The following is a 12,517-nucleotide window of genomic DNA, read 5'->3' as shown; positions in this document are numbered from 1 at the left end:
CCTTCACCACAGTAGGTGGGGGACTCATTGAAGCAGTACATGGTGGAAAATGACCCACAAAGATGTTCTGATGGGCCATACCCAAGATCAGGTATTATATAAGTCCATGAATAAAAACAATTTATTCACGTAAACAGGCAAAAAAAAAGAAAAGTGGGGGGTAGGAGGAGGGCGGTAAGAGGCCTTGATAATGGATAGGGGGGCGCTGGCCCAAAAAAGGTTGAGAAACACTGCTGTAGACCAAACATGAAGGGAAACCTGACCAATTCCTGTTAGCCACTGTACTAGCCTAGCATAATACCACCACTTCCTGGACATAAAATTATCACGTTTTAACGTGATAATTTTATAATTTTTTTAGCGTTAGAATTTTTCTTTTCTTGCGTGATAGCTATGCGCTTCCGTACCTTATGTAGATATTCCCATAACTTTTTAGTTCAATGTGAATAGCAGCTCAAATTAACACATTTCCAGCTGGGAAGACAATCTATTACATTACAGCTGAGTTTAAAAGAAATATATACACACACACACAGACACATTTAAACATGCATATTTTATACAAAAGGTCCAAAACGACAATCTGCTGGATAAAATCAGTTGTGTTTGTGGATGTTTTGATGCATCTTGCAGAAAGAAAAGTGTGGGCAAAGAAAGACAAAGAGACACATTTTAAGTCTCTCAGCTCTTGGAGAGCCAGCACCAAGAGAAGACCCTGCTTCTGCGAGGAGCTGCCTTCATGTTTATTTACAATTCACAAGAAACAGGCATCATTTTAAACACTGTTTAAACATTTCACATGAGCTTCGTTATTCTTCCTCTCCTTTTATTTCCTCACTCTTTGGTTTCCCAGGTTTGAAACTTGGCTTCACTTGAGGAACACGTCTTTTCCACATAGAAAGCTTAATTTTAATATAATTAGGACTGTCCTTAAAAAATAATCTAAACTTTCCTTTTTGTTCAATTTAAGGTGCAACGGTCTACATAATTACAGCATGACTTTGATAAAACTTGTACAAATTTAGATTTGCTTAATTCAAAATACGAGATAAACTCAAAACTAAGGCAGTTGAGAGTTTATCAGTATTTGTCTGTTTTTCTTTAGATTTAATCTGTACAATTTATGTCCATGTTATGGCTTTAAAACAGGATCTGCGTTGTTGTGCGTTGGCTGGATGGCGGCTAACTGAAGGCATATGAAGGAGTGAATTCCTCTTCCTTCGTACTAGTTTTCATTAGTGTTTCTGTACGAAAGCAGATAAGGAATTAGCTTGTAAGTGCTACAATGTTGTGCAGTTTTTAAACACGAAATATCAGCAACCAGGAAAAAAATAAACAAACAAACCAAAAAAAAAAAACCTCCGGTCTTTGTGATATCTGAAATATTTCATATAAAGTTTGTTTGGTGTGCTGTACATACAACCTGCTGGAAATCATCCTGACAGAAATCTGCTGTGAATCTTCAAAGATGACAATTTGAAGTCAGTGGGAACAAAGTTTTAAAAAGAGGTAACAACAGAAGCTGTTTGGAACTTGGAACAGGGATTTGACCAATTCCCGTATTTCCAACTTACACTTAAAAAAAAAACAAACAAACAAACAAAAAAAAAAACCTTTGTTTTGTTTCTTGCTCTAAAATGTTTCACTGTATATCAGAGGTTTTCAAACTTATTTCATAGCACTTCTTCTGCCATTGAAAATATGCAAAGTAGTAACTAACACAATCTGGGAACACGTTGAAGTTCCACTTTATTCACCCAACATTCGGAGCCAGGCCAGGCTCAAGACATGGCACCTGGTCCGAATGTTTTTACTCTAGCAGAATATTTTAAAGAGAGCGAGCACCAAAACCGAAGGTCCGATTTAGAGGGACCGGTCAGTCTCATCTAATTGTTCAGTTTAATCTACAAACTGTGTGACCCCTTGTGGACAGAAGATAGCAGCACCTTCGTCAAACAATATTCGAGCAGCGTTCACTACGTTTACAGTGCACTTGTGTGTTTCAGGATGGGCAACAGTTCTTGTTCTTGCATGCCATTTTAAAAACAGTGGTTTAGATGACTGACCCTTCTCTATAGATTCACAGTGTTTTTCTGAAGGGCATGTATAAAAAAATAGAACATTATTTACTGGAAGTGAATGCAAACACTAAAACTAAAGCTCAAAGTCAATCATTTATCCTGAGGGAGACTTCTCTTCGTTAGTAATTTAATGCAATGTGCTGTACTAAAGGGCCAAAACCAACTTTCTTTTTTCACTTACTGCATCTGACTGAAGAAGTGAACGTTTCATACTCATACAGACGATTTAAACTGAAAATTTGACTTTGCTACTGGTTTATGGTAAACACTACAATAAAAATGTAGTCAGAGCGAGAACGTCCTGCTGTTTCAAGCTTGTCTCAGATGGAAGACCCTGAGATAACCTAAAAGCCCATGAAGGGCTTGCTCCCTTCATGTTCTTTGCTCTAAATTTGAATAGTCATTAGCTATTATAAACTGGATTAGTTTTAATTAGATCAGTAAACCAGATAGCTGAGTTTTGGCATCAGCAGCCTTACCCTGCCTTCTAAACCTTGGGATGTTTAAGATTGAATCCCAACACCAGTAATAAGTAAGGTACAGTAAAACCGAGTTTATTTATCTCCGTCTCCACGCAGCCGTTTTTCGTACTGGCGCTTGGTGATGATGTATTTGAAGAACTCGTACACGGACCAACTGATGGCGGTGGAGGGCATCTGATAGATGACTCTGGCCTGGACGCCTTTGAAGAAGGCCGGCACCCCTCCCATCCTGTACACAGTCCGAAAAGCCTCACCTAGGCCAGAAATGTGGCGACTGCCGGGGCCCACAGCGGCAGCTGCTCCAACCACTCCACCTGCTGCCTCGGCATGGATCACATGGATAGCCTGAGCCTCCTGGGTGTTGAGGAGGGTCTTGCAGACGTCAAGGGGAGTTGTTGTAGCAGCTGCCAGGGCTCCAGCAAGTGCGCCGGACACAACGTGGGAGGAAGGGTTGTACTGTCTGTGAGGGTTGAGGAGCTCCTGGAGGTACTCGTAGGTCATGAAGTGGAGCGCCTGGAAGGGCACGTTCATCGTCAGCTGGGTGGTGTAGCTGCGGTAAAAGGCAGCCGGGCCCTCGTGCCTCAGTAAAGAGCCCAAACAGTCCAAAACCCCACGATACGGAGAGTTGAACATCTGCATACGCTGCTTTACAACTAGACAGGGATAACAGAAACAAATAATTAATCTGATTTGAAATAATAACACTGAATGCAGCAAATAAAATAAACACAGAAACATGAGGCTTGGAGTCACAGATTTAAAAAAAAAAAAAAAAAAAAAGCTGACTAAAAAATCACTATGGCACTTTAAAAACAATAGGGGACTAAAATCTCTACAATAAATTGAAAATAGTTTATTATAACTTAAAAATGAAATTAAAACAAAATACTAATGGTCGGGGTTATAATCTATTCTTAGATGATTTCAATAGTCAAAAAATAATTTTGTTTTTAATAATCTGTGCTGCCATTTTAAGAAAGTCAGCAGAGTAGTTGCCGCGCAGTGCTTTTTGTCCTAGTAGAGTTACCGTAGCTTCCTGTAGCACGCTGTTGTAGTAAAGCTGTGTTTTTACACATTTTTCATATTTTCTTCCCTGAACCCGAAGAAGAGTATATATGTCTGAAGTTATAACATGTCTTTAGTAATGAAATGTTTGATTTTTATACAAAACTGCAATTCGACAGCAAACACAATGGTAATCACATTTGCCTTTCTATGGAATTTTCAATGGTAAATTAGCATCTATGCTAATTGTTGGTCAACAGCTTGTGATTAATAGTTTTTGACACCTTTGGGTCCCAGTTAGGCATGAAAATATATAAATGAGTGTTTATTTAAGTAAAATCAAGATATAATCGAAACAACTGACAATTGTTTTCTAATCAAATCACAGCCTACTGAATCGTAATCGAATGATAAGAGGCCCAGACATTACTATTCCTAATTATCTCACTGTACAAAAACACTTTACAGACTTAGATTTCATAATGGTTAGTGATAATTAATAAAAAAACATATCTAAAAAAAAAATCAATAACACTAAAATCACAAAGGCAAAGAAAAAGAAAATAATCAGCTTTCATATGAATATTTTTTTTCATATATTAAATACAACAACATTGTAAGAGGCATATTTTCCTAAATAAATCTCATTTTTCCATTGTCCAAACAACAGTTTATAGCTCCTCCAAGTGTCCAGATCACAAACATACAGCATAATTATTTTATCTAATGTTCTGAGTTTCTATAAATAGACCTATATTAAGTATTTACTGTGTACTGAGAGTGTGTGTGCTCATAATGTCTAGGTAAGGTTTTTACCTTCAGCTGGGTTCATGATGGCGTCGTGCAACACGGTGGCTGCACAGCCTGCCACTCCTGCAGAACACAAAACAAATATAAGCTTCAGTCCTCTCTGCCGTTTAATTAGAGCAGCAGCAACTACAACCATGTCATTCTTCTATTTCCTGCATTTTTATTTTATTCAATTTGTCGTTAAAACGTGCCAACCTGAGCATCATCTCACCATTTGCAAAGTGGCTGTTGGTGCCGGGATGAATTGCATCACTGAGCGAGAACTTGATTTTCTCGTAGCAAGCAAAGTAAAGCGCGTGGGCAGGCCCCGCCCCCACCGCCAGCACGTTCACGCCCCTGATTGGTCGCCACACACCCTCGGTTCGTACAATCTGTCGCAGGGCATCCATCACGTTCCTGTAGCGTGCTCCTGGCTCCGGCTGCAGGCTCTGCATGCGAGTCTGGGGTAATAAACCGTACATACTAATGAACTGGACAGTAATCAGGGTTATTTTTAAATAACTGGCAGAACTCTGAGCCATAATCTGCTGTCAGTGCTGACTCGTGAAGACAAAAAGAGATTAAACACTGAAAGATTTGTAAAAACTAGAAGACACATAGAAAATAATGGGACAAACAAACTCTTTTTGCAGAGTTAAAAATGAGCTGATAACTAATAAGTGAAACCTTATTAGATGAGCACTGCTAACTGCTGATGCACGAGAGACAGCAGTCGATCCCTATGTGGATGAAAAAGTTACCATCACAATAAAGAAAACTCTCCAACCTCAGACAGAGCTGGAGAAATGTCTTCACTGTTCAGAACTCTGCCCCCTAGGGTGCAAACAGGGACCTAACAGGGACATTCCCACCTGATGGTTCTGGGAAATCAAAACTCAAACAGAAAGTGCTTCAGCATCCATGGCCTCACCTGTGTTCAAGCCTAAGTGCTGGAGTCGGGGGAAATAATTCAAACCAAGAAATACTGAGAGACATTTTAAGGAAAAAGAAAATCACGATTGTTTGAGTTTTGACTTTGAAATGATGTTTCCCAAACATTCTTGAGGCCTTTAGTTGTCAAATCAAGAAGCTCTGAAACCATTTTCTTGACCAATGTGCCGACAGTGGATTTAAACCCTGCTATGAAACATTTAAATCTGACAGCTTTTTATGTAATATATACTATATGTGCAGTTCATGTAATATGATAATGCATGTTAAGTTAAACGAACATTTAGTACTGTTGTAGTCTCCATTATCACATTTTGAATGTGTTGTTTGTTTCTCTCCTCTTTCTGACAGTACAGCCATGTGACTGAACTCCTGCAAAAGGAGCATTTCTCACCACAGTTTGCTGCAGCTTAACCAATAGTACTCGTACTACACACCGACGATGCAAGCTTTTTATTTTTTAAATAGACAAATAATAAAAGCTTCATTTCTTTAATTTCATCATGGTGGAATTGACACCTAAACCTATAATTTGTGTTTTAAAATTATGATTCTTAAAGTAAAATGAACTGTTTAGATTACCTGTTAAATTACTTTACAGATTGTTCAAAATAAAAATAGTCGATACTTGTGTTTATATTAGGGCAGCAGCTATCGGGGTTCTGTTTGAGTCCCTGATGTCTGTCAAATCTGGAGACACTGACTGGTTTACTCCAGCACAGGGTCACACTGTTCTCACATGACCACAGCAGTCTCTGAATTTGGTGCTTTTTGCTGCAACAATTCCTGCACATCCTCAGGCTGAAGTAACTTTCAGTCCTACAGTTTTAAACCTCTAACATAAATAAATAAATAAAAACATGCTTCTCCCTATGATTGCAAAAACCACTTAATCAGCAATAAATTGAAATAATAGTTTTTTTAATGACCTAATCCCCCTTTAGATCATCATGGAGGAACTTTGGCCCAGTCTTCTTTAGAATGGGGTCTAAGTTCAGTCACGTCTGCAGATATTGGTTTCTGTACAACTTTCAGAAGGTTCACAACAACAATTCGGTCAGGTCTGGACTTTGAAAAAGGAAAATAATCCAGGTGTTGCAATGGACCAAGCAGTCATTCTGTTAAAGATCAGCTGGTGTACTTGGGATCCCTGTCACATCTCATGACCCAGTTCCAATAACATGTAGAAACATTACCGACCTATTGATTATTTAGGCACACTGCTGTCACATGCACACTACGGTCATTGAAGCATTTTCACTGTAACAACTTTAACAAGAAGAACAGCTGAAGAGCCTAATAGGACTAAAGATTTTCTTATTCTCCATGTTTTCCAAACGATGCAAACCAAACACTTCTGGTTAAAACTAATAAAGTTTAGGACATATGTCCATGTTAGAAAAGAAAAACATGCCTCACTGCTAAGTTTCCCCGAAACAAAAAACAAACTCTTTACGGCTAACTGTTAGGCCACGCCTTCATCAATTTAAAGAAATGAGGAAAAAGACTAAAATTAGACAAAATGAATTAACTTGATTGTAATTCCCAAAAGTCTAGGCGTTACCTAAACACAGATTGCATCAGGAAGCGAAGCCTATAAAAAACAAAGAGGAAGTCTCTGCTAAATGTTACTGTAACAAAAAAAACAACCAGACTTCCTTAAGGTGAAGAAAATGGAAAAAGAACTTTGCACTTCCTCCTCCTACTTTAACTTCTTCTTAATTTGACTTAATTTATACATAGTTTATTTTTAATAATTGGTAGATAAAAAGAACTTAAAAATGCTGTTGAAAACAGAAGAAACTCATGGCCTACGCCATCAATTGTTTAAAAATAGAAAATGCAAAGTAAAAAACTAAGTTGAAGTGGTTCGACTGCTTAAAGAACAACCTTTAGAAACAACTGTTTTCTGTGCAACATTTCTGTGTCTTGTATGTACTGTGAAGGAATTTCGGCCCACAAGTCTTTACAGTGCTGTTGTTTGGACAGAGCTTCCTCCAGGTCCTGAAATAGCATTCCTGTCAGCTTGGGGTCTGGACTTTGAGAGCACAGAAAACTACCAAAATTCCTGCTTTACTATAGGTGCTCAGCTAATAAAGTGTATTTAATTAGAAACAAGTGGTGGCCTCTTAAATCCCACAGAAGCATTAAAGTTTTCCCTCACAAGCCACTTCTGTAATTTGTGCTAGCATTAGTTTAATAAATAGTAATAGAGGAAAATGTTCTTCTTGTGATGTGAGGTTATATTTCATTGTGAAACTTAGTGATAGACTTTTTCCCTCTTTCCCTCTTAATGCCCTGCATGGAGCATGAAGGAGGGTGTTTACACTTTTATTTTTACAAATGTAAACAACGTCTTCACTCAGAGATGTATGCAGAGACAAACTTGACGCCTGCTGAGAAGTAAACGTTGTGCATGTTTGTTGCCGAGCAGATCGCTCACACATATAGCCGAAATACTGCTTTGGGCTTTTCCTTCCATACAAACACTTTAATAATCATTCTCATAAAAGGCACTTTGAAAAGTGAATGACAAACCTATGTTACACATGAAAAGTCTGAACAATGACTGCATGAAGCTTTAAACCTTGACATAGATTTATAGTCAGGGAAATCATAAATCTGTCCTGTTGCATAATCATCACAGACAATGGTGATTGGCTGTTAAGTAGATTCCAACTACCACACCTCCATATGCTAAACTGAGGTGTGCTTCATTTCTTAGAAGTCAATAATCTGGAGTGTCCACTGAGGACTGAGGACACTGAGGCCCATGACTAAACCTGAGTTAATGAACTACAACCCAGATGTTGGCACTTTGGACTTTCCAAATGATCCTCTCCTTAATGAAGATACATGTTTGAAACATGCACAACTAAACTTCCAGCTGACACTTTTTGATTGTGTGAGAGTCTATATCTACCTGAGCTAAAAAGTGTAAAAGCTGCATAAACTGGTAACAATCTGAGTCAATATTTGATGACTGACTGACTGACTAATTTGTGAGGAAACTGCTACCCAACTCAGCCGGCTACAGCAACAATTTGCATTTACATAATATTTTAAGGCAAGCACACGCAAGGCTTTTAAATTATCAATTTAACTCCCAGGTCATGGTAGTTAGTTATCTGACCTCTGTCTGTTGACTTCCCATGTTAGCCTTCATGCTAACTCTGCTTAGGCTTCTTCTCGGGCCTGTTAACTTCAGCTTTATGCAACCAGAGGGTTTGAGTTCAGCGTGACATAAAAGAAACACCAATAAGTTTAAAAATGGGAACCATTAACTGGATAACAGTTGTGATACCTTGACACAGTCGATGGGATACATAAGGCAGTGCTCCATGATTCCAGCCACGGCTCCTGCCAGCATGTGAGTGCTGGTCGCTGCACCTTGAGGGAGTCCTTCGTAGTCTATTTCTGGCTCCACAGAGGTCGAGGGCTCCGGAGCTGCTCGGTGCAACACCGACACAAAGTCTTGTTCTCCTGTCATTCTCGGTGAAAAACACCCGACAAATCCACCCGTGGCACCAAGAAGCCTACCGCCGAGAATCCCAAACCCTGTCCCAGCGGCGGAGCCCGTCATCCGCCTGTCGACGGCCGGTGAATCCAGGCTGCTCCGCGGCGACACGAAACCGTCCGCTTCCATTGAGACGAATGGGTTCGGGCCTTCAGATGTGTTTGAACCAACAACACCGGCGGGACGTCTGCGGGTATCACGCTCCCGGTTCTTCACCGTCTACCCCGGCCGGTGGAGGTGAGAGTGTTGGCGGCAGCTGAAGGAGATCCGGGAACGGGATATTGGTCGGGTGGGACCTCGAAGGGCTGTGAGTTACGCTAAAAGTAAAGCTGATTCGACAAGGTTGCTGTCAATCTTGAGAAGTCCAATTCTATTGGTCAGTTTGGTACTTTGTTTAAGGCGGTGAAAAAAGTAGGCGGGGTCCAGTCTAAGATGGGGTAAACGATTTTGTAACAGCGGGAAGTCCGTCTTATCCTCAGTTGAGATGTGTATGGAGGCCCATTTCCGCAAAACCCCGATACTCAGCCTTCTAGGACATGGCAAATCCAAAATAAATAAATAAAAATAATAAAAAACAACAACTGGACCTCTATTCTGTAGTTGAAGACATTTCGCTCCCCATCTGGGGAGCTTTCTCAATTCAAAACTAGATAATGTGAAGTTCCAAGCTTTAAACTGAACAAATGCCCCGTCTACACATGGACAATCTCCTAGAAGCTTATAGATGTGATTGATTGTGAAAACATTACCTTGCACACAGCAACATTGTGATTGTTGCAACTGGTGTTTACACAAGATGCAAAAAACTTTGAATCTGCTGTAGTTTTCATGCCATGTCACTAGCTGACGCTGTGATCTATGTACTGTATTTCCAGGACAATCTGGAGCATGAAAACAGTAACGTCCAAAAAGCGAGCATACATATATTTGTTTGGACTGACTGCTGTTTCAAGAGATGGTGTGTTTAGTGGCCAAAGCTCTGATAAATTGAAAAGAGTGAGCAGCACAAACAGCACTCTGCTACCTGCCTTTGTTGTCGATCTACTTGAGCAACAGCAGAAAAGCTACTGTTTCACACTGATATCGGGCGTTTCCAAGAACTTAGTTTAGTTCAGTTTATTCATTTCATTTACAAAAAACAAAAAAGAAAAAAAATACAAATAAAGTAAATTACAATTCAAATGAAATAAAATAAAAGGTAGCAGAAGAAGAAAAAAATCTTGTCTGCCCCTTTTTCAAAAATAATATTAATTTCAACATTAATAAAAAATAAAATAAAGAGAGAAAAAACAAAACAAAACAATTTTCAACTTCTCAAACTGTAACACTTGCAAATACAAATTATACAATTTCATATTTCTTTAACAAGTTAACTTTTATCATTTTTTGAACAAATTAATTTAAACAGAATTTTTATAATTACTATCCAGATTATTCCATAATCTAATTCCTTTGACTGAAGTACTTCTGTCCTTCAGGTTAGTCTGTACTTTAGGTTGCACAAACTTCTACTTTTAGACCTGAATTCAAAAAGTTTTGGTGCCAGAGAAAATGATCACTGTTGTTGTGTACATGAACAGCCAAAATAAAACAGAAATATTCTGGTTTTACCTAGAAACGGTGTTGGGTAAACAGAGCCTAAATTCACATACAGATTAATCTCACTCCCCTTCAATCGGAGAGTTGTTAGTCTTTGTTTTCCTGGCTCTCAAAAGAGATGCTTTGGTCAGATTAAGGTGTGAATTAGGGAGAAAATTACTGGATATTAAGCCCAATTCTCCATTGTAAGTTTTAGAAATCTAAAATCTGAGATTTCTCTCTCAGTTTAAAGTTTGTTTAACAGAGAAGGGGGCTCTCTAGTGATGGTAGTATGAATCAAAAGTTTCAAAACATGCATCGAACCTTGAAGTAAAATTACAACGGACTACTGCTTCAGAGCCTGCTTCAGTGTGGAAGAAGTCACGTAAGACGTGACATCTGAAACACAAACTGTTTCATTGTCAGAATGAATTGCTTGATTGGTTTGTGGTCCAATCAACTGATTCTGTGGCACCGCATCATCTCGATTCTGACAGTTGACAGGTTGAGAAAGTTTTTCACAGGATTTTTAGCTTTGTCATTTCATTGGTATTTTTAAGAATGATAAAGACTGATTCTGCCATAGTTACACAAGAACAATACAATTGCAACATTTCTATTAAATCTCCTCAATACACATTTATCAATCTTTATTTGAAAACAGGATGTGTAAGCATAAATGCATTTTCAAAGCAGATATCATAGAAAGTTGTCAAATTGAAAAAAATCAGATTTTTTTTTTAACCCCAATAGTTTCCTCAACAGGAGTCATTAAATTTCTTGAGTGTGTGCCACCAAAAGCATAATGTCTAATTTGACAGCAGCATTGCAAATTGCCACAAGAGGTCACTGTAACTGAAGCTTCAACAAATTAACCTATTTTTGAAACATTTGGCCCAACTGGTTCAGTGCTTCATAAAAGCTTCATTTGCTCACCACTAAGGGTCTCATATTTCAGCTTTCTAAAACCTCTGACTTTTAACTTATAAAACACAGACCAGGGGTATGCAACTCTGGTCCTCGAGTCCTGCCAATGTTATGGAGAGACACACCTCCTAATGCTGTTGTGTTGGGGAGTCATAGGGAGCAATTTCAGGTCACCTCTGTCAGATCTTGAGGGTTAGCTCTGGGCCAACTTGCTGCAGGATAGAATACAAAAGCTTTTTGACTCAGTTCTGCACCAAATCATGCCCCAGGTGGTGTACCACATCCTCCTGACAGGAGAACAGCAGTGTGCCCACACTGCCAACTCTCTTACTCATGATTTGATATTGTATTGCATTCTCATGGCATGCCAACACTTGCAGTTTCATTTCATGTGCACCACACTTTCTGGGTGCTGAGCTTTGCTTTGTTTTTGAGTGTAGTTTGAAAGAAGGAGGGAACTTGTATCAAAGTGGAGCAATCCTAACAATGTGTACCTTATGTAGATTGTATGTAATTGTAGCCAGACATGTTACTCAGAGACTAAGAGGTTCTGTGCAAACATAAGTTGTAAGTTATGTTGAACAAGATGTGTTTGAATAACATAAGATGAACAAAGCTTGGCAATAAGTTTTATTGAACTCATTATCTCAAAGCAGTCTATTACCAACAATAATAGAATGACAAATTATCTTAATGATAGTTTTATTACTGAATAAAAATGTTATTCTGATTACAGTTTACACTTTGTTTTTTAGCTTTCAAATAAAATTACTGACTTTTTTGTTTTCTCATCAATCTTGAATGCATTTGACACAATGAATGGTGGACTGTTGACTTTGTGTTTCAGGTGTATATTTTAGATCATAGTATTTCAGAGTGGTCATTATATAGTGACCACAACCATAAGGGACAGAACGCTTGAGCTGCTTTTCATACCTATAAAATTCACTACCTGGGCCCCTGGCTTTTCTTTTGGTCCTTGAAAGTTATGCATAATTAAACACACATGTTTTTGTGTCCTTGAACTTTTTTTGAGAAAAATGCATAAGCAAAAGAAAAAAGAAGTGTCAGACTTAAAAAACCTACATACAGCAGATGTACCGTATCTGAAAGTCATGTGTTTAAGAAGTAAAAACAAATCCAGCAAAGCTCTGATGCAGTTCATCCTTCATTTGATCATATACTGC

General features: G+C 38.6%; 1 protein-coding gene across 1 annotated transcript; it reads right to left on the bottom strand.

The window, feature by feature from the left end:
* Positions 1-670: 670 nt before the first annotated feature.
* On the bottom strand, positions 671-9,121 carry LOC108246276 (mitoferrin-2). Its single transcript, XM_017433739.3, has 4 exons — positions 8,613-9,121; positions 4,590-4,818; positions 4,385-4,441; positions 671-3,216 (listed from the first exon to the last, which is right to left on the bottom strand). The coding sequence occupies exons 1-4, from the start codon at positions 8,952-8,954 to the stop codon at positions 2,636-2,638; spliced, it is 1,209 nt and encodes a 402-aa protein (XP_017289228.1). The 5' UTR covers positions 8,955-9,121; the 3' UTR covers positions 671-2,635.
* Between the last annotated feature and the right edge of the window lie 3,396 nt (positions 9,122-12,517).

Source organism: Kryptolebias marmoratus, linkage group LG3 (assembly GCF_001649575.2).
Source record: "Kryptolebias marmoratus isolate JLee-2015 linkage group LG3, ASM164957v2, whole genome shotgun sequence".
Lineage (NCBI taxonomy): Eukaryota > Metazoa > Chordata > Actinopteri > Cyprinodontiformes > Rivulidae > Kryptolebias > Kryptolebias marmoratus.
Note: the sequence above shows the minus strand (reverse complement) of the source record. Positions and strands in the feature narration are given on the sequence as shown.

Excerpts from the sequence above, each read along its gene's own strand:
- LOC108246276 (XM_017433739.3), bottom strand. The coding sequence starts at position 8,954 with ATGGAAGCGGACGGTTTCGTGTCGCCGCGGAGCAGCCTGGATTCACCG. Across the intron at positions 4,819-8,612 it reads ATCCCATCGACTGTGTCAAG|ACTCGCATGCAGAGCCTGCA; the intron begins GTATCACAACTG and ends TTATTACCCCAG. Across the intron at positions 4,442-4,589 it reads CAACAGCCACTTTGCAAATG|GAGTGGCAGGCTGTGCAGCC; the intron begins GTGAGATGATGC and ends TGTGTTCTGCAG.